General features: G+C 41.0%; 3 protein-coding genes across 5 annotated transcripts in view; all 3 read left to right on the forward strand.

The window, feature by feature from the left end:
* golga1 (golgin A1) overlaps positions 1-11,986 on the forward strand; it is a 28,598-nt gene extending 16,612 nt beyond the window's left edge. For all 3 annotated transcript variants that reach the window (XM_015379933.1, XM_015379935.1, XM_015379934.1), the window contains 11 exons: positions 1,816-1,911; positions 1,993-2,133; positions 2,284-2,358; positions 2,619-2,708; positions 7,584-7,686; positions 7,800-7,948; positions 8,085-8,243; positions 8,332-8,391; positions 8,472-8,696; positions 8,777-8,863; positions 10,580-11,986. In XM_015379933.1, coding sequence (XP_015235419.1) covers positions 1,816-1,911; positions 1,993-2,133; positions 2,284-2,358; positions 2,619-2,708; positions 7,584-7,686; positions 7,800-7,948; positions 8,085-8,243; positions 8,332-8,391; positions 8,472-8,696; positions 8,777-8,863; positions 10,580-10,660 — 1,266 coding nt within the window. In that variant the 3' untranslated portion in view covers positions 10,661-11,986. The remainder of the gene's footprint in view (positions 1-1,815; positions 1,912-1,992; positions 2,134-2,283; positions 2,359-2,618; positions 2,709-7,583; positions 7,687-7,799; positions 7,949-8,084; positions 8,244-8,331; positions 8,392-8,471; positions 8,697-8,776; positions 8,864-10,579) is intronic.
* Positions 11,987-12,621: 635 nt separating this feature from the next.
* On the forward strand, positions 12,622-15,332 carry rpl35 (ribosomal protein L35). Its single transcript, XM_015379913.1, has 4 exons — positions 12,622-12,682; positions 13,127-13,263; positions 14,642-14,723; positions 15,140-15,332. The coding sequence occupies exons 1-4, from the start codon at positions 12,680-12,682 to the stop codon at positions 15,287-15,289; spliced, it is 372 nt and encodes a 123-aa protein (XP_015235399.1). The 5' UTR covers positions 12,622-12,679; the 3' UTR covers positions 15,290-15,332.
* A 2,851-nt stretch (positions 15,333-18,183) lies between these two features.
* Positions 18,184-21,852, forward strand: part of LOC107088020 — an 8,822-nt gene continuing 5,153 nt past the window's right edge. The window contains exons 1-3 of the mRNA XM_015379918.1: positions 18,184-18,663; positions 21,258-21,367; positions 21,449-21,667. Coding sequence (XP_015235404.1) covers positions 18,335-18,663; positions 21,258-21,367; positions 21,449-21,667 — 658 coding nt within the window. The 5' untranslated portion in view covers positions 18,184-18,334. The remainder of the gene's footprint in view (positions 18,664-21,257; positions 21,368-21,448; positions 21,668-21,852) is intronic.

Consider the following 21,852-nt stretch of genomic DNA (forward strand, 5'->3'; position numbering starts at 1 on the left):
ATTATTTACTAGGAACCACATTAGCTACTTCCTATCAGAGTTGCCTTCCATGCTGGTCGTAACTTTAGCTTCTGTCCGGAAGCATCAAAAACACGACATTCGTTAAAATGTATCCCATGTTGTGTGCGCAGGTGTTTCTCCATGTAGGATGTATTTCCTCCCACGGATGTTATTGCCACTTTATACCCAAATTTTCCATCGCTTTACCCGATGGGACGCCATTCTTTTGTTTTGCTTTTCTAGACTTATGCCTCGTCAAGTCGTACTTGCTTACTGAATGCCGTGTGCGTAACTTTGTGTAAAAAAACATGACGTAAGTCGTGCTGTCCAGCGCTGGGCTCTGGTGCTGCCTGGAACCATTAAAAGAGCTGTTAAGCGAGCTGCCAAACGGTGCCATGGAATTGGAACACACGGAACCGGTTTTCCTAAACGTATCTGACGTGTTCCAGACGACCACTGAACGTGTTTCTAACTTCCAGCTACTGTATAATGGCGTATTGTCAGTGTTTTAAAAGGAGGTTCACAGGAGGAAACCGTCAGTTCTCCTCCAGCCTTCATCACCATCATAGGGTGAGTGTGATGGAGCCTCCCTGCGTCCACGGCCACGACCAACAAACTACCTAGCAGATATGACGCTAAATCTGCTGCGACTGCAAACCTTCTTTCTTCCTTTTTTCTTTTTATTTCTTCTTTTTTTTTGGCGTTTGGTAAACAGAAGCTAGGTTAATTCCGCCATCAAGGAAATCCTTTTATGCAGACCGGGCAACACCGGGCGCATCGCTGCCCCCCTGACGGCACTGACTCGTGCATCATTTCATGGGCATCACACTGCCATGCGTTTATGCATAAGTTAGGCTGTAATACGCGTTGTATAAAGTTCAGCGTACGCCAGCGTTGTAGAAAGTACTTGGATATCAGGAAAACCCTGGCTGAATCATCAAGGTGTGACAGGGCCCTAAAAATAATTTATCCATCCATTTTCTTACACTCTTATCCCAAGTGGGGTCGCGAGGGGCGCTGGTGCCTATCTCCAGCTGTCTACGAGCGAGAGGCGGGGTACACCCTGGCGAGTCCATCGCAGGGCAACACAGACAAACAGGACATACAACCATTTACGCACACACTCACACTAACTCACCTTCTTGCTGTCAAAGTACCAAAACAGATCTCTGTAACTTCAACTTTGCTCAGATTCCCTGAATGCAGCAGCAGTTTTATTTTTTTTATACCGAATCCCATAAATAAATCTTTCTCCTTAAGTCTCTTCAAAAAATGACAATCATGACTTCAAAAACTAGTTTTATCTCCACAATTCACTCCGTAGACTGACCCTCATTTAAAGGGCAATGATTCAAGCTGTGAAACGTGCTGATAAAACAATCATGTTTCACAACAAACAGTGAGAATAAAACGTATTAAATGTTTCCAGCTACTGGTTTTCATTTATGAGTATAGATCAAAGAGCAAAAGGATATGAACTGATATCACTCTGAGCTATGGAAGCCTAAGGATTGGCTTGGTGGGAATAAAATCCAGATTTTTCCATAACTGAGGATGGGATTAATCGCCCGACCCCACAAAAAACATCACAACAGTAGCTTGAACCCTGAAGATCTCTAAGCTTTCTCTCAGTCAGTGCATTGTCACCACCTTGTGGTGGGAGGTCCAATGCTGGCAGGTGTTTAAAGGTCCTTCACTGAACTGGTTAAAGTGTCCAAATATTCAGCAGTTGGAGGCGGTAGGGTTTAGCAGAGAGAAAATAAGTCTGTATTATCTAGAAATCTTTCTCATTAATCTAACATTTGTTTGTTTTAGATCGCCACTTTGGAGCAAGAGATTCTGGAGAGAACAGAGAGAATAAAGACAGCAGAGCAGCAGGTGGCAGAGAAACAGCAACGCATGGATCAATTGGTAACAACTCCTGCGTGTTCTAAGTTTACCTCCTGATCCTACAGGATAAGTTTTGGTTTGTTATAAACACTTTTCCTCCAGCAGGGGGAGTGGAGTGCAGAGAAGGCCTTCCTGGAGCAGCAGGTGCGTTTGACAGAGCAGCAGAGTGTGGAGCGGGTCGGCCGGCTGGAGGAAAACGTCTCCTCTCTTCACACAGAGAAACTCTCACTTCTGGACAGGGTGGTATGTTTCCTCTTCACTCTTTGTTGACATGGTAACCGTGTGATGCAGGCGGTTATTCTGCTTCCAGAGCGAGGGAAGTGTGTTCATAACAAAAATCAGAAAGAAAAGGCAAAGAAATGAGTTTTAAAATGCCAGTTTTCTGTCTGACAGGCGGATCTGGATAAACAGCTGGTTCAGGCAAACTCCATTTTGAAGCAGCAAGCGGAGGAACTGGAGAATTCCAAGGTAAAAACTCCAACGTTCCTGGAAGACCTTCATCAGCTCTGTCAGTATTTTATTAGAGCATCACCAAACAGGCCAAAAACACAGAACTGACTGAGAAAAAGGCTTGGTTTGATTAAGGGGCCTATGCAGCTCTATTTTAAAATCTTTAGTAGATCTGAAGATCTCAGTTTAGATGGAATAAGAGCGTAATGGGATGTTTTCAGAGAAGAGGAGCAGAGTAAACATGTCGTATTTATTCTGTGTCTCATGCGTTTCCTCAGGCAGAGCTGAACAGCCGGCTGACTGTGAGCACAGAAATCGCTAAATCTCTGGAGGAAACCAGACGGCAGAAGGAGGAGCTGCAGAAACAGGTCAGCATGTTTCCCTTTAGACGTCTGGATGTATAAACCAACACATCAGATCCACACCATCATCTGATAAAAGTTTAAAAAAGAAAAAAACAAGCAGATTGATGAACTAAACACAACTTCCTATACTTTGGGGATTGTTTATTAACAGAACTGAACTAGAGATCAGGATGTGCAAAGATTTCCAGCCAATAAAGGCTCCATAAAGCACAGCCTGGGGTAGGGACTTTGGCTCAGCTGTTGCAGCCCTGCGGTCCTGCTGTCTTTCTGCTGCTGAGTCCACTTGATGACCTGGTTTAAGCTGCAGCTTTTGGGCTGCAGAATATTTGCAGAGTTACAATCAACATGAAGGCTGCATGTTTTAAAGATTCTGTGTTTGCTAAACCTGCACGAATCATGAACTCTTCACCAGCTTGCAGGTTTTGGTGATCGTTGATTGCCAGGTGTGAAGTTAGTTACACTGAGGTGTCAAAAGTGTTAATGTTTATTACTCAAGTAGAAGTATAAATCCTACTGTTTAAAACACTTTTATAGATGTTAGAGTATCAACTTCAGCTTTTTACTAAACTGAAAGTGTAATAATACCATTTTTAAAACAACTTAAAATATGAAGTAAAAGTAATGCAGTAAAAAGTATTAAAGACAATCTGGATGATTCCTTCCTTATAATTAAGTTTCTTAGTTTTATAACTACTATTAATAGTGTCAAATTGAACTGTACATAATCTTGAAGAACATCTATTTTGGTATATGGCGAACAACAAGTTGGGGCAGCACCAAGTTCAGCCACAAATAAATTAATTATCTGGATGAAAGAAATGATTTTGATGATTATTTATTTATTTATTTATTTTTTTACGTGAAAATGAGCTTAAATAAAACAAAGCTAATGAGTGTATTTTTGATATCTAAGGAGAAAAAAGTAAAGATAAATGCAAAAAAATTTAATAAGTAGAACTAAAAAGTTGCCTAAAAAATAATTTACAACATAAACTTTCTATGTAACGTAACAAAGTATTTATGCTTTACTTGACAGCTCTGCATTTACCAGAGTAACTATTTCAAAGAGATGTACTTTTATGAGGTAGTTTTACTTTACTCCCCTTCTTCCTTTACTTGAGTGATATTGTTGGGATGTTTCGCGTCTCCTTCTTCAGTAAAGTTAGTCTGCAGCTTCTCTGCTCACGGAATAAAGAGTAAACAGTAGAAATGGGTGGAAGTTTCTCCCTCTGTCCTAATGAAAGGTTTCCTGATACGACTTTTTTTATTTCTGACATTCCAGTATCCCAGCTTTATTTAATGACGGATACAGATATTGACCCCATTTCAGCGCTAATAATTCAAACCTTTGTTGTGCATAACAGTCGAGAACAACGGGTCCATTTATTATTAACCACTCGGCTACATTAACTTTAAAGCAGTAGCAGAATGGTTCTTATGTGGCTTATATCAGATTTATTACTGTTTGTTTTGTTTCTTATTTATGTGTATTTTTGTTTAAATCTTTAATGCGATACTAGAAATCTCAAATAACATTTCTCTTTTTGCATCATTTTTCAGGTCAAATCAGGTGTTATGATCCAAAAGTTATTCACTACTTGTGTAGAAAGAAGAATAGATGAATTCATACACTCAGACTTTATATAATGTTTATTGTGTATACCATTTATTTATACAGGGGTTGGACAATGAAACTGAAACGCCTCTCATTTTAGTGTGGGAGGTTTCATGGCTAAATTGGACCAGCCTGGTGGTCAATCTTCAGTGAGTGTGAAGGTCCAATTAGCAGGGTAAGAGCACAGTTTTGCTCAAAATATTGCAATGCACACAACATTATGGGTGACATACCAGAGTTCAAAAGAGGACAAATTGTTGGTGCACGTCTTGCTGGCGCATCGTTGACCAAGACAGCAAGTCTTTGTCAAGAGCCACGGTATCCAAGGTAATGTCAACATACCACTAAGAACGACGAACCACATCCAACAGGATTAACTGTGGACGCAAGAGGAAGCTGTCTGAAAGGGACGTTCGGGTGCTAACCCGAATTAAATGTGCACCTCAACTCTTCTGTTTCCACCAAAACTGTCTGTCGGGAGCTCCACAGGGTCAATATACACGTCCGGGCTGCTATAGCCAAACCTTTGGTCACTCGTGCCAATGCCAAATGTCGGTTTCAATGGTGCAATGAGAGCAAATCTTGGGCTGTGGACAATGTGAAACATGTATTGTTCTCTGATAAGTCCACCTTTACTGTTTTCCCCACATCCGGGAGAGTTATGGTGTAGAGAAGCCCCAAAGAAGCGTACCACCCAGACTGTTGCATGCCCAGAGTGAAGCATGGGGGTGGATCAGTGATGGTTTGGGCTGCCATATCATGACATTCCCTTGGCCCCATACTTGTGCTAGATGGGCGTGTCACTGCCAAGGACTACCGAATCATTCTGGAGGACCATGTGCATCCAATGGTTCAAACATTGTATCCTGAAGGAGATGTCGTGTATCAGGATGACAATACACACAGCAAGACTGGTGAAAGATTGGTTTGATGAACATGAAAGTGAAGTTCATCTCCCATGGCCTGCACAGTCACCAGATCTAAATATTATTGAGCCACTTTGGGGTGTTTTGGAGGAGTGAGTCAGGAAACCTTTTCCTCCACCAGCATCACGTTGTGACCTGGCTAATATCCTGCAAGAAGAATGGCTTAAAATCCCTCTGACGACTGTGCAGGACTTGTATATGTAATTCCCAAGATGAATTGACGCTGTATTGGCTGCAAAAGGAGGCCCTACACCATACTAATAAATTATTGGAGTCTAAAACCAGGTGTTTCAGTTTCATTGCGCATCCCCTGTATATCAATAGTTTAGGCAAGAAAAGTTAATTTATTTAGCACAATTCTGTACAAAGACAATTCAAAGTGCTTTGCATGAATTAATTGGTAAAACAGAAGGAAAACAAAAATAGAATAAAAGCAAGTAAAGATAAAATTATGAAAGCAGGTAGTAAAGCAAATAAAACAGTCAGAACACAACCTTAAGGAGTAGATGTTAGCGTTTTTCAGGTACGTGGTACAGACTGCAAACACCAGGATAATAAAGCGAACATATTTTGCCGGCAGGTTTTATCATTTAGTTAAAGTTAATGTAGGCGTAAATAAACTTTTTCATGGCAGTGATCATAGCGCTTTGCATCAGCAGCGCTGTGTCTGTCTCCCTGCCAGCTTCCAGATCAGCTTCTCTGATTGGGTAATGTGTCGCCAAGCAGAAAAAGGTAAATTTTTCCAACTCCAGCATCTGCTACGTTTGAAGCTGGTCACGTGCGTCAGAAGCTCATGAGGCGCTGCTCAGATGTGTTAAGATGTGCTTTTGATGCGCCTGTATGCGGGTCAACCATTGACTTTGTATGTAAAATAGCTCCTTCATTTGCATTAAGTTTGAATGTAGCGCAACATTTAAAAACATTTTCAAGTTAATATTGGCTGGAGTTCCATCCATCCATTTTTCTTCCGCTTTATCCGGGGCCGGGTTGCGGAGGCAGCAGTCTAAGCAGAGATGCCCAGACTCCCGATCCACACACCCTTCCTCCTACAGCTGCTCTGGGGAGATCCCGAGGCGACACCAGACCAGCTCAGAGACATAGTCCCTCTAGCGTGTCCTAGGCCTTCCACCAGGCCTCCTCCCAATGGGACATCACTGGAACACCTCGCAAGGGAGGTGACCAGGAGGCATCCAGAACAGATGCCCGAGCTACCTTAGCTGGCTCCTTTTGACGTGGAGGAGCAACAACTCTACTCCGAGCTCCTCCCGGGTAACTAAGCTCCTCACACGATCTTAAAGGGTCCGCCCAGCCACCCTGCGAAGGAAACTCACTTCAGCCGCTTGTATTCGCTACTTGTCCTTTCGGTCATTACCCAGATCTCATGACCACAGGTGAGGTAGGGAACGTAGATAGATCGGTAAATCCAGCTTTGCCCCCCGACTCAGCTCCCTCTTCACCACAACAGTCCGATACAGCGACCACATCACTGCCGACGCTGCACCGATCCGTCTATCGATCTCACGCTCCATCTGTCCCTCACTCCTGAACTCCTTGGGTGGAGTTAATAATCCAAATATTAGAGTAGGATAATAGCTCAAAATGTGATGAATAAATAAATATTTTTTCTGATAAATAACAAAAAACATATTTTAACTAAAAAAGCACCCAGAGAAAGCAAGCCTCAGCCAAGCAGTGTTTTGCTCCATTTGTGATTTACTCCTCTACCTAAATGATCTGGATTGTTACCAAATTTTAATAATTTGTTCCCTGGCATGAGGTACACCTCTGGTAAAAAAAAAAAAAATGTGCTGATAAACCAACAACTTTCCCTTTCCTTGTTGTTTTCAGTATAATTGTATGTATTATTCAGACTTCTTGAGTCTGATTCTGAAGCTGTTAGGAGTCACTGCTGCCACCTTCTGGATTAGGAGGGAACTGCTCATTCTGCCAAATATCCCCATCTGACAATGTTAGAGAGAATCCTTAAAAAAAGATCCTGTATCTGGATTATGATCTGGATCATCACCAACATTTAAAAGATATTTCGTTCACATGGAAGAGATTTGTTTTTAAATACTTTACACGCCTCAGATGTTTATCTACTCCATGTCCAAGGTGAACAGCTCCTTTGACTGCTTAAAAATAGGAGTCAGAGATGTTCTGCTGGACTTGTTCATTTCTCCAAACATCCCTGGATAAGCGTAGCATAAAAACTCTCTGCCTCCAGTCACAGCATGTTGTCACAGAACTGAACCTTTAGCCCAGAAGCAGGAAGCAGACGGTAAATTCAGAGCTGATGGTGTTAAATGAGATGTATCTGTTTCTGCTTGATGTTAGGTTGGTGAACTGACTGTGGATCTGCAGAACTCCCAACAGGAATTATCAATTGCTGCTAAGAAACTGAGACTGAGAGATGAGGATGTCCAAACGCTTCAGAATGGTACACAGACACACACCACTAGTCCTTAAAGTTTACTGCATCACACACGTCTGCTTCCACTTCTTGAAAATGAGAAATCAGCCAGTTGATCTAACCCTCTGCTGGTGTTACAGAGCTGCAGAGTCGGCAGGACTCGCTGGCTCAGCTGCAGGAGGAGACCGAACGGCTGCGACAGGTGGAGCTGGATAAAGACTCTGAGCTGAAGAGCCTGAGGGAGGAGCTGCTGAGCCAGACGCAGCAGCTGGACAGCTGCCAGGCGCGGGTCAGCTCACACTTTGATTTTAATGACACAGCTGGACACCATTAGTTACTGGATGAGGAAGATGGCTGTACTGTTCTACGGTGATCCATTGATTGACTGCATAACACAGCAGCCCTGTTTGATGTTTGTGATTCAGATTTCATACCTGGAGGTGGAGGTGGAAACACTGACGGAGCAGCTTCAAAGTCCGGAGGTTTGTGAGGAGGATCAGAACGGCTGCGTGACCCCGGATGACCTGGATCACATCCAGAAGGTCAACAGGGATCTGGAGCAGCAGCTCGGCGACAAGAACAGGGTCAGACACCTTTCCTACCTCTGCCCCACCTTCTGCATGAACATACATTCACACTGCTACCTCTATATCATGCATGTGTTGTTTCCAGACGATAAAGCAACTGCAGCAAAGGCTGGCAGAGTTGAAGAGGACTCTACAAAAGGAACTGGTAATACTGGGAACTAGCATTCATTTAGAGGCACTGAGAAAATAAAGTGGTTCATTTTGTGTTGTTTTGCTGTTCTGAAGAAATTAAAGCCTGAGCTAGAAGCTGAAGGGAAGGAGAAGGCTGCGGAAAGTCGAGCAGAGAAACAGGAGCGTGTGAATTCTGAGCCACCTCCACCAGCTGCCCTATGCCCCATCACGTCCAGCACCACCGTCACCAACACCTCAGACCTCAACGACTCGCGGGAAATCAACTTTGAATATCTCAAACACGTCGTTCTCAAGTTCATGTCCTGTAGGGAGGCTGAGGTGGGTCATCCAGAGGTGCATGCTCTACCTGCAGGCAGCTTTACAAGCACAGACCAAACGTGTCCTGATTTCCCCATCAGGCATTCCAGCTGATCCGAGCCGTGTCTGTGCTGCTCAACTTCACTCGAGAGGAGGAGGACATGCTGAAGCAAACCCTGGAGTATAAGGTTGGTGGTTCGTGTTCTCTCTGGCTTTAACTCGGTTTACTTTCAACAAATGACAGAAGGTTAGGGTAAGGTGTCACACCTTGCCAATTTAGCCAGCATATGCCTGATGTCCCAGAATCTCCTAAAACGCTGGCATATGCTCAACTTTCTATGTACTTTTTTAATCTTGGACGTATAGAGTATTCATAACAAGTCCAGAGATTATGTCCAACAACAGCCTAACTTATACATAAAGCATGGCAGCGTAATGCCCAATAAAATGATGCTAAAGCCTAATTGTAGAGTGAGTCTGGGGCCGCCCATACCTGCCATCAGGCACATTTTCCTTCTGAAGAAGCTTTTTTAAATCCTTTATACAAAAACATGCCCATCCATACATACCATGGGAATTTGATGCAAAATGATGCAAAAGCATCATTTCATGGGCATTACGAAGCATCAGTGAATTATTATGCTACGTTCACACCAGACGCGGCAAGAGCAGCAGCATGCTGCTTCCTTTTTGCTGCTTGTACCCGTTAGTTCTGACGCGCGGCTTAAGCAGCTTTGCTGAGCCGGCTGCGCAGTCGAAAAGTGTGTCTGACGCGTGTTGGGCGGAGCTATTCTATCCTTTCTCTGCCTTGCAGCTATATTTGCTGTGATCAGTGGGAATAAAGTAGTTTTAAAATGTTTTTAACTGTGTAAATCCACCTGAAAACTTAATCATTGCAGTCAATTCATTCAGATTACCATCCTGCCTTCCAATATTATTTCTGTCGGAGCCGCTCAGACCCCCACATACCGGCGGTGCGCTGTCAGTAGGATCCCATTCAACAGCAGCCTCTGGCCGGGTCGCCTCCTCGCGGTTCACCACGGCGGCTGGAAGGTGGTTTTCATCTAAATAATCCAAACTGCAGGCAGCAGGATAATAAAAGCGAACATATTCTGCCGGCAGGTTTCAGCATTTTAAGCTAATTTAGGAGTTAATAAACTGTTTCAGAGGAGTGATGACAGCGCTCTGTGTCATCAGCGATGCGTCTGTCTCACAGCCAGCTCCCCGATCAGCTTCTCTGATTGGTTGACGCGGCGCGTCCATCTCGAGCAGCAGCGCGTTTGCGGCGCGTAACGCGCATCAGATGCTTAAACGCTCCCGACGAGATGCTTCTGCTGTTAAGACTTGCTGCGCCTGCTGCTCAAAACGCGCTGCGGGACATTTTGCTGCGCCTTGATGCGCGTCAACCATTGACTTTCCATGTAAACTCGCTGCTTCTGCCGCGCCTGCTGCGTCCGGTGTGAACGTAGCATTATGCCATTGTACAGTAGCTGTAAGTTAGACAGACGTTCAGCAGCCGTCTGGAACACATCAGATACAATGATATACGTTGCGAATTATGCAGAAGTTACTTATGGATTTTGGATAAACTAGACACCATGACTTATGAGTAACTTACACTCACCTATGTCAATAATCAGATAACTTACCTCTAACTTATGCCCCAATGAATGGCATACACTGGAAATATTCAATATTTCTTGACATATTTGCTGTTATGTCGACATGCGTCAGCATGCTTCAGCGTGCTCATAACTTACACAAAACTCACCCATAACATATCCAACGTATGCCAGAGTTTTGGTACATCAGGCATACGCTGGCTTAATCATCAAGGCGTGACAGGGGCTTGAAGAAGAACGATAGTTGGGTTTCCTTCTGCTCTAATGACTGATGTGTTGCAGATGTCCTGGTTTGGATCCAAACCTTCTCCCAAAGGAATCATCCGACCTTCGATCTCAGGCTCTTCCACTCACTGGAGCTGATGAACAGCAAAGTGAACCATGGAGGTGAAGAGAAAGGGAATAAAGGAGCAGCTCAACCAGAAGAAGGAACTCTTTGTTTTGTTGCTTCTCTTTAAGCAATCTTTAATCCACTTCTCAAAGCGTTTCCCCTGCTCGCTTCGGGTTAAACTCTTGGGTTTTTGCTACGTTGGAGACAAAGAAAAACCCACACAGCAGAATAAAGAGATAACTACCTAGCATTTGTTTATTGGTTTATAAGGAAACATCGATGCACGTTCTGTTGGAACAAGCGATTCCATGATGAGACTCAGCATGTTATTCAGTGGCTCATATTTTAAATCACAAATGCCTCTTCTGTTAAAATGTTTGGAAGCATTACTCTCAGAAGACTGAAGCTGGATGGACTTCAGTTCTAATAAGTGAAACAATCAGAATCAATTTACACTAGACCTGGATTATCTCTACTTGAAGCTAATCTCACTTCAGCCTGGGAATTATGCTGGTAATCCCAAATTTAAAAAGCGGTTTTATTAAAGAATTTTACTGTTTTGGGGCTGGTTGTTGATAGATTATTTGTTTTGTTTGTTATTTTAAAGCAACATTTCACCTCCCACTGTGTGGTGAGCTAAATACTTAATGGCCTTAATTTAACCTAATGTTTTAATAATGATGTATTAAAAAGACTAACAATGGGCCCTAACTGAATGCCAGTCAGGGGCCTCTCTGTGACTGCCCAGCAATGTCTTGCTGTTCTTGGCCCCCAGTGCTAGCAATATTACCTGGATCTGCTCTACAGGTGCAACTGTATTTAAAAGATGAGATGAATACTATGTATATGTAAATAAACTTACATTCCGACATGTCTGTTTATGTATAGAGATATGTACATACTGTATGCATTGAGATTTTTTCTAAATTGGGGTGTAAATATTTTAATGAAATGGTTTTATTGTATTTATCTTTAGCGTTGAAATGTCTCCATCAGTCCCTCTGCTCTATGTTTCCCTTCAGTCCTGACTTTCAGACACTATTCTTTTTCTAAAATATTGATTTGTGTTTCTGGGATACAGGAAACCCTTTAAACACAGCTGTCATGTTATCTTGTTTACCTAACGACTGGTAGCAGACGAGTCATACTGACTATCTGGGTGTGATGGATGTCATTGGAAGCTGTATGTAATCATAAGTTAAGCCGTGTAAAGTCTTTTTAACCTACTGTTCCATCACTACAGTTTCTTCTCCAGCTTTTCTATGATTTAATGATGCCTGCAACTACAGTTGATTACTTTTGAATGGTGATTATGAATAAACCCAAAGGTCATGAAACCAGATTTCAGAGTCCAAACCTTACTATTTTTTTTTTGTGGCTTATTTTCTTTTTTTCTACAATGGAAGAGATTGGTTATTGACTTAAATTAAAGGAACCCACTGCTGTTTTTTCCCCCCTCCTAATCTCTATTCTAGCAACAAGACTACATCTGAATAAATGTGTGGGATCTAGAAGCATCATTTTTGTTATACCCTTGGTATAACAAAACCCTTGGTACTCAGGAAACTTGCCGTGTTTCAGATGCATCTGCTCCATCTTTTTGTTTCTTTCAAAACAGCAGTCTGTCAGTCACTTATTAATTTAAATAATATATGGCAGCATGGAGACCTATTATTGGTCCCCTTGGGACAATGAGTATACACATATATATGTGAATATATATATATGTATACGTATGTGTATATACGGTATGTATATATGTCCTCAAACATTTGAAGATACGGAAAAGCCGGGATTATCTGGGATGAATTTCTCAAACGACGGTTTTTTTATTTATTTATTTTTTTAGTTAAAATGTCCTTTAAAATGCAGATATTAAAAATAATTGCTCGCGTCCCTTTGGTTGAGTTCCCTTTGTTAAAAACCCCGTACGCACGGGGGCGCTGTCGGTAAAATCTGGTGTAAAGTCGGACAGTTTTTTTTTTTCCGGAAGCTACTTTTTGTGAGCACGCGGTGCGTCCGGCCTTTCCAACAGGGCTCCGACGACGAACATGGTGAGGAGCTTACTCTCCAGAAGAAAACTTGAATATTTCCATCTTAAAACGTTGTTAACCAGTATTATCGAGGCTGTACTTCTACATAAGGTTCTTATGTTCCCTTCAGTGGACGTGTTGAGGTTTGGGCTACAGCAGTTTAGTAGGAATTATTCAGATAATGGAGCGCTCTCACCGAGCAATGCTGCTACATTTGGAAGCTAACACTTAGCCGGAGAAACACGGTGGGGGGACCGATGACTAATAGGTTTTATGCATAGAAAATGATTATTATTAATCTTACACTGAATTATTCGCAGCAGTTGAATTGGTAATGTTGATTTTTGTTAAATGGCTATTTTATTTTAATCCTAAGATGAACCCCCAGCAGTAGCGAAGACGGAAATGTAAAAGACTGCGTATGTGTAACGTTAATTAGTCTTCGTTTCTTCTGTTGGATTTTAGGCCAAGATTAAGGCAAGAGATTTGCGGGGCAAGAAGAAGGAGGAGCTGCTGAAGCAGCTGGATGACCTGAAGAATGAGCTGTCCCAGCTGCGTGTGGCCAAAGTGACCGGAGGAGCCGCTTCCAAGCTCTCCAAGATGTGAGTGTAAGCAGCATGGCTGCTGCTTTGGGGCATCTCTCCATCTAAACAAACTAGCAACGTGTTGGCCACGTGCCTGTAAGGACAGAGGGGTTCTGCTTCCAAAACATTATGGCTAATAGTTAATTTACTGTTCCAGACATTGGTGTAATTTCCCTTCAAATTATGCCTTATCTAGAAAGCTCTCAGAATGGAATCAGTAATAAAGTATGGATGCTGACAACGTTTTTTTTAGTTTACACCTTATTCTCAATCTTTTAAAAGGAAAGTGTCATGGTGATATCTGAACATGTGGCTTTTGATTTTTAGGAAGCTTTTAATTTTTGGCACAGTGAAAATCAAGAACTAAACCATAGTATAGCACAGTTTGCACAATTTAACTTGATTGTTTTAAGGTTTTTCTTTTTCGAAATTGAACCGTAAGGAAAAAAATTTAAGAAACCAGGATAATCTGAATATTTCAAGGTGTTTTTTATGTTTTGAATTAGTGGCATCTTGACAGACGAACTGAGAGCAGCCAAGTTAAAGATTGGGGCCTTAGCAAGTGGGTTAGATTAAAGCGTATAACTACTTATTCCCCTAGAATCTTAAGACACGACTAATAAGCCTTCCCTGTAAAACATATTAAGACTAGATCATGCCTTTGGAAAGTTTTTTATGCAAGAGCACTTCCAAACTAATTTGAAAATGGACCAAAGACGGCTTTACTCTATAGCAGGCATCCCCAAACTCGGTCCTCAAGCCCCCCTGTCCTGCAGGTTTTAGAGGTTTCTCTGCTTTAGCACAGCTGATTATGATTGCAGTAGACCAAAAGCCTATTAGTCAGCTTTCAATTAAAATCAGCTGTGCTGGAGCAAGGAAACCTCTAAAACCTGCAGGACAGGGGGGCTTGAGGACCGAGTTTGGGGATGCCTGCTCTATAGGACACCATAAACCTCTAACCTATATATAGCTGTTGTTCATTATACCTGATGTTACAAGTGAATTTTCTTGTGGTAAGATCAAAATAATCTTATCTCTAAGTAGGAAACAAATGGTACTTTATCAGTCATTAGAAACATTAATATCAATTAAGCCTCCTCATACTAAGAGTTTTTTTTATTTAGCTTGGTATTTCTGCTGTGGGGTGGAATATAATAGATATAGCAAATATTTTTTTTTTTTTTTCTAGCAGACTGTTTGTGTTGTAAAGGGGCAAAGTTTGTTCATTTAAATGCTGCAGCTTTAATGTGTGTTGGAGCTGTTTGGTCTGAACAATTATTACATTAAGGTACCAAGCAAATTCTGGTGTTTGCAAAAACAGAAATGGGACCAGTAAATTATATGATTAATTGTTGGGTTGAACTGCTTTCTGACCCTCTCTGTTGACGCTCCACAGCCGTGTCGTTCGCAAATCCATCGCCCGGGTACTGACTGTAATCAACCAGACGCAGAAGGAGAATCTGAGGAAGTTCTACAAGGTGAGAGCTTCATCCGCCTTCCTTAGGCTCACTGAACATGCAGCTGCATGATGGGGACTTTTCAGTTTCTCTGGTCTGTGATGATAGACGTTGAGCTGATGTTACACTGACTGTAAAAAAACTGCTTACCGAAAGACTGAGACTTGAGATGACTGTTACTGAGTCCTTGTTATTCTGGCTGCAATGATGCTGAGATATTTGGTCGATTATGTAACCATATCGGCGCTTTTAAGAATGAAATCACTAATGTCCTATTTGCATGGGGATTGGAGGTTTCGTTTGCTTGTTTTGTGATGAAATGTTTAAACACTTTTTTTGTTTAACACTTTCATCCATATATGCCTAAAAATCTATATTTGAACGTTTTCAACAGGCTCATTTATGGCCTCCACTGAAACCTATCTTAACTTTTCCAGGGCAAGAAATACAAGCCCCTGGACCTGAGGCCCAAGAAGACCAGGGCGATGCGCCGCCGCCTCAACAAGAACGAAGAGAGTCTGCGCACAAAGAAACAGCAGAGGAAAGACCTCCTCTACTCGATGCGCAAATTTGCTGTCAAAGCTTGATTTTTTTATTTTAGGTGAAATAAAAAAATCTTTCGGTGTGTAATTGTTTCTGACCTGTTTTTATTACCCACTTTATACCAGCTCATCCCCAAAAACCCGGTTTGTTTAAATGACAAATCATTCACACACAAAATACAAAAATATGTATTGGTAGATTATTTATGGATATAAAGCTAAATTTTTACAACATCATTGGTTTCTAAGTGGCCCAGTTAATAAGGATATTAAACTGATAGTAAAACATACTGAACTGAAATACTGAAGCTGGTTTGTAATGATTAATGAGCCATTGGAGACTGACCAGCAGGGGGCACTGACACAGGAGACAAGTGGAACAAGGGATAAAGTGCTTAAATCAAAGTATTGGTTTTAACCTTTTATAGGGCAAGTTACCGATTTTTGATTACCTGCACATCCCTCGGTGATGTCTAGAAGCACAAGATCTATATCCAGCCATTCAGCAAAGATGCTCCTACATCGCTGTATATCTTATTTTGGCTTTTGACCAATTAGATGAGCCCTTGAATGATATATTACCTACTGTAAATTAATTTGAGGAATTTAAGCTTATTGAAAAAAGTAAAGTTCAAAAGTTATAAACCTAGTTAACAATTATATTTAGGTTTATATACTAAAAACTGTGCCAGTATCAGCATTAATGCCTCTAAGGTTATGTTGTACCAAAGAAAAGTGTTTTTTACTCTTTCATTAATTTCTTACAGAAGCACTTTCGTTATTTTTCTTAATATATTCGGGCAAGATGGCGTTTCTTATTACATTGACATCAATTTTTGTCATGAAAATATCCATATTTTTTAAATAAAGTGATAAGGTCTTGTCCTGGATTCCAATAACGCTACTGGCTTGAAATTTAGACTTTCAAAGTATTTCAGGTGTCCTATAAAGGGTTAAACTAATTGGTTGTTCATAAATCTCATTTGTTGCATTTGACCTGTTTGTATGAAACAAGTAGAGTGTGTGATAAGCACTAAAGACATGAGGACTTGCATGTCAAAATAAATGACTATAATTCAAAAAAAAAAACTTAAGTAGCTAAGAGTTTATTTTTTATTTTTTTAAAGAAAATGCTGAAATGTTTCCAGTAAAGCAACCAGTCTGCAGTGGATCCTTCCCCTGATTCGCTATGATAAGCTTCTTACCAGCTGCTCAAGTTTGATTTTTCACCAGCTTAAGCTGTGGTTTTATACCACAGCAGCAAGCGCTAAGCACAATTTGGTTTAAAATATCATTTATATTTATACATAAATTATTCATATATCATTCATATATGATCCCTCTGAGGAACAGGACTCTTTCCCATTAATGTTCTACCAGGTATTTCTTCAGTGTGGAAAAGTAATGGCCTTCCCATAGGTAGATGATCCAGGTCCAGAATGTTAAAGGCCTTTACAGAGATCAGTTCCAACCATTTCTGGCTCCACAATGCAAACTAATTGCATGGTAAATGAACAGGATGCAGGAAAACAAGACAAGAGTCAATTTGAAATTAACTTTAATTCAGATAAGTTGAGTAATAACTGAGAGGAAAAGGATGACAGAACGAGAAAATTAAAATAAAAACCCAACGGCTGAAATGTTCCTATTCGTTTTAGGCTGCTCCAAAACTCTGGATCATTTTAATAATAAACTTTGAAAGATGAGACGTTTTACACTGAGGGGTGGCAGAAAGCAGATAGGCACCAGATCCTCAGGGTCAATCTACACTGTTCCTACAGGAAAATTAACAATTTATTTATTTAATAAATAAAGACAAAATATACTTTCCTACAGCCTTTGTTTACAATAATACATAAAACATATATTTAAACATCCGTAATTTCTAGGTAAACGGTATAGTTGATAAAACTTTCAGTTTTAAGTTCTGGGGCATAAATCTTTTCCATTGTCATTACTTACCTACTTTTATCAATAAACGTTCGGCATAACATTTATATTTACAAGCAGGAATATTTACATAAATCGGTTATTTGATAATTTCTTATTAAACTTGTTATTTGCCATTGATTTCAATGAAGACTCCTAGATGACTTACATAATTTTCTCTTTACCCCATATAAGACAAAATCTAGTTCTGAAAAGAGCATTAATTCTGTACTTATCATCTTTGATGTTAGTATATTGATGTGTATAATTACCCACAAAAAAATGAAATGTTTTGAATATTCCACTTGAGAGTATTACTGCTGCCACCGTCTGTATTAGAGGGAAAACAATGGTAGGGGTGGCCACAGGGGTGACCAATGATTGGCTAAGTGTGGCCATGGCCACCCCTGGCCCTCCATCAAGCTCCGCCCCTGCACAGCAGAGGAATTTACTCGTTACATCATCTCAAATAGTCAAAGGACAAGAAGAAGGTGCATGGGATATATACCATATATACAGTGCGTCCACATATGGCAGTCCTTTTTATTTGGGCGCAACATTCTACCTACTTTTCATTATTATGAATACATAATATTGTTTACAGGAAACTAACAAATGGAGTAATATCAAAGCGTTAATCAAAAATAAAATATAAAAAGTCAACAGAGTAGGTCATAGTAGGTGACTGGGCCCCTTTTAGCAAAAAGAAAAACCAATTGAAAAATGCACTTTGTGATGCTCTAGTTATCTTTGACATGAAGTGTTTGATGATGTGAAACAGCTGAGTTTACAAGTCAGTGTGAAAATACGGGGAAAATGCTTTCCTAGAGTATTATCATGTTGGAAAACAATAAAGTCTGGAACATTTTCATTATCAGCCAGGATTTTATCCCTCTACTTTCTTTATACTATTTTTTAGCACTAAGATGCTTTGAATTAATTTTTTTAGGCCCTTTAAACTCTGGAATCATCCTGGTGGATCATCCAAACAAACTAGTTCAATGTAGAAATCCAGACGGTGTTCTGAACACCAAGCCCTGCCCAGAAGGCCTGTCACCTTCACTCTAATTACTTTTCTATCATCACAATGCTGCCAGTTGTTTTAGTCCCCCAGCAACACGCAGCTACTTACCATCCTTTCCTGAGGAGCAGTTGATCAGCATGAGACTCTCAGCAGGCCTCATCTCACTGTCTGTGTGTTTCTGTGTGTTTTCTCCTTCCTCTCCATCTCTCTCCAACCCTGCAGACAATCCAGGCTGCTTTAAAGTTAACAGCTGCAAATGCATCATGAAGGATGGCAGCGGAGTGATAAACCTGAGAGCCATGGGCGACGCAGATGGTTTCCTGGGGCGTTTGAGGGCCGTGTCAGTGGAGGGCCCATCTGTGGACACACAGATCCTCTTTTCCTTCAGCCCCTGTCAGCTCTTCTCTCAGCCAGAGGACCTGCTGGGAGGAAACTGCACCAACGTTGCTGCTTGCCTCATCTTCAGGTAGAAGAACAAGACTTCACTGTTGTGATTGTTTGTTCTAACTATAGTTCTTTTAATTTAAATAACATCACATTTATATACTTTTACAAAACTTTTTAAAGTCAATAAAACCCTATCTGTAACAATAGCTTCTTTTGTTGCCTTTATTTTTTAAATTAATCAATTAAACTAGCATAACAGCTCGATTTTCAATCTTTTTATTTCGTTTCCTGGTTTTGGAACTTTGCTGTTCCAAGGTTAACATTTTACTGCTTTATACTAGACAAAAATTATTATTTAATGTACTGAAATTTTACATTTGGAAGAGAAAATAAAATCCTTTTGCACAAAAAATAAAGTTATCTGCAATATTTTGACATTTCTAGGCACAGAAACCTTTTACTTTTTACAAGAAAAAAAAGTTTTTTTGTTTTTTTTTTTACCAAGATAAAAAATAAAGGCATTTAGGTCATTAATGTTTTGGACTGAGATTTGCAACCAGAGTGAAAACCAAGAGCATTTTTTGTGTTTAAGGGACAAATGTGGAGCTAAAAACAGAGGAACCTTCTTATATAATGAGTCACAGGTTCATTCTGTGATCTGTAGCATAGAGCTCAAACCAGCAGCAAACTACACTCACCGGCCACTTTATTAGGTACACCTGTCCAACTGCTCGTTAACAATTAATTTCTAAGCAGCCAATCACATGGCGGCAACTCAGTGCATTTAGGCATGTAGACATGGTCAAGACAATCTCCTGCAGTTCAAACCGAGCATCAGTATGGGGAAGAAAGGTGATTTGAGTGACTTTGAACGTGGCATGATTGTTGGTGCCAGAAGGGCTGGTCTGAGTATTTCAGAAACTGCAGATCTACTGGGATTTTCACGCACAACCATCTCTAGGGTTTACAGAGAATGGTCCGAAAAAGAAAAAACATCCAGTGAGCGGCAGTTCTGTGGGCGGAAATGCCTTGTTGATGCCAGAGGTCAGAGGAGAATGGCCAGACTGGTTCGAGCTAATAGAAGGGCAACAGTGACTCAAATAACCACCCGTTACAACCAAGGTGGGCAGAAGAGCATCTCTGAACGCACAGTACGTCGAACTTTGAGGCAGATGGGCTACAGCAGCAGAAGACCACACCGGGAGCCACTCCTTTCAGCTAAGAACAGGAAACTGAGGCTACAATTTGCACAAGCTCATCGAAATTGGACAATGGAAGATTGGAAAAACGTTGCCTGGTCTGATGAGTCTCAATTTCTGCTGCGACATTCAGATGGTAGGGTCAGAATTTGGCGTCTACAACATGAAAGCATGGATCCATCCTGCCTTGTATCAACGGTTCAGGCTGGTGGTGGTGGTGTCATGGTGTGGGGAATATTTTCTTGGCACTCTTTGGGCCCCTTGGTACCAATTGAGCATCGTTGCAATGCCACAGCCTACCTGAGTATTGTTGCTGACCATGTCCATCCCTTTATGACCACAATGTACCCAACTTCTAATGGCTACTTTCAGCAGGATAATGCGCCATGTCATAAAGCTGGAATCATCTCAGACTGGTTTCTTGAACATGACAATGAGTTCACTGTACTCAAATGGCCTCCACAGTCACCAGATCTCAATCCAATAGAGCATCTTTGGGATGTGGTGGAACGGGAGATTCGCATCATGGATGTGCAGCCGACAAATCTGCGGCAATTGTTTGATGCCATCATGTCAATATGGACCAAACTCCCTGAGGAATGCTTCCAGCACCTTGTTGAATCTATGCCACGAAGAATTGAGGCAGTTCTGAAGGCAAAAGGGGGTCCAACCCGTTACTAGCATGGGGTACCTAATAAAGTGGCCGGTGAGTGTATTTACAGCATTACAGAGTTATGGGATCTAGAAACCTTCTAAATATTTTTACGTTAAGGACAGATTTGATGAACATATTTCATTACTGAAAAACAATCCAATTTTTGTTGTCATTAACCTGTCACAAGTACAGAGCAACGAAATAAACTCTGGATTTAACCCATCCCTTTGGGGAGCAGTGGGCTGCCACTGTGCAGCGCCCAGGGAGCAGTGCTCATTTGAATCATCCTAACCCAGAAGAATTATTAGCAGTTAAATAGAAAATAAAAATCAACATTAAATACAAAAATAAAGCAGAAATGATGCTGAGCAGAGCAGTAAATTCATAAAGCAGAAAACTAGAGCAGCTCAAAAGGAGAGTTTGATCCCGTTTGATCCCATTGTAATGAAGTCAAATGTTGAGCTTTTATATTAATTGCTTTACTGCTTTCCTGTCACCATTACAGTTTAATCTGACTCATTTTATTTAACTTTAATAAAAACCGGAAGCATTTTAGAGCAATTAAAATGCTTCGTTGCTCCAGCTGTTATAAATGTTCTGGCCGCCAGGGGGAGCCCTAAGCTTGATCAAATCACTGATCAGTAGAAGCGCTTCTTAAAGCTGGTATTTGGTAGAATGAAATGTGATTATTGTGGTTTATTTATTAAGTTTAGCGCTTTCTAATGTTTTTGTTACATTTTTATCTGTTAACTTTATTATCTAGTTTGATCAGATTCAAACAAAGTTGTCTTAGTTCTGATGTTTCTGTTGTTTAATGAGGAATCCAGGGGTCCATGGACTCACCAGCCACTATGTAAACTATGGGACACATGAAGGAAATGAGTTCCACTATAATCACACTCTGAAGATGCTGTCTGTGATGTATTTCGGTGAGCTGAAACACAAACCTTGTCATAGTTTAGTATTTCTTCTCTGCATTATGTGGCCTCAGTCTTTATCTACCCATCCAGCTCACAGGAAGCAGCCAATGACTGCAGCTCATTTCCACTGCAATCCCAACCAGTCATCCTCCATCATCCGAGTGCAGAGCCTCAGCAGAGAGGGCCCCCTGCACATCTGGGTGGAGAGCCCCTGCGCCTGTCCAAATGCCTGCACTATGGGGGATCTGGGTCTAGGCACCATCTTCCTCATCATCCTCTCACTCAGTGCGGCTGCCTACTTCATCCTTGGTAGTTTTTGGTTTTCTACAGAAGCTAGAAAATCCTTTTTCTTTATATGCTGTGAACAGAAGTATTCACGCCCCTTGAACATTTTCTCACATTTTAACAACCTATGGGCTTATGTTGGTATTTTATGTGATAAACCAGTGCACATCAGAGATAATTCTATAATGACGAGGAAAAGTTGGCTTTTA

This window comes from Cyprinodon variegatus, unplaced genomic scaffold (genome assembly GCF_000732505.1).
Source record: "Cyprinodon variegatus isolate N-32 unplaced genomic scaffold, C_variegatus-1.0 Scaffold203, whole genome shotgun sequence".
NCBI classification, from domain to species: Eukaryota; Metazoa; Chordata; class Actinopteri; order Cyprinodontiformes; family Cyprinodontidae; genus Cyprinodon; species Cyprinodon variegatus.

Bases quoted from the DNA above. Each gene is read 5' to 3' on its own strand.
- rpl35 (XM_015379913.1), top strand. The intron at 13,264-14,641 runs GTGAGTGTAAGC...GACGCTCCACAG, and splicing joins GCTTCCAAGCTCTCCAAGAT to CCGTGTCGTTCGCAAATCCA. The intron at 14,724-15,139 runs GTGAGAGCTTCA...TAACTTTTCCAG, and splicing joins ATCTGAGGAAGTTCTACAAG to GGCAAGAAATACAAGCCCCT.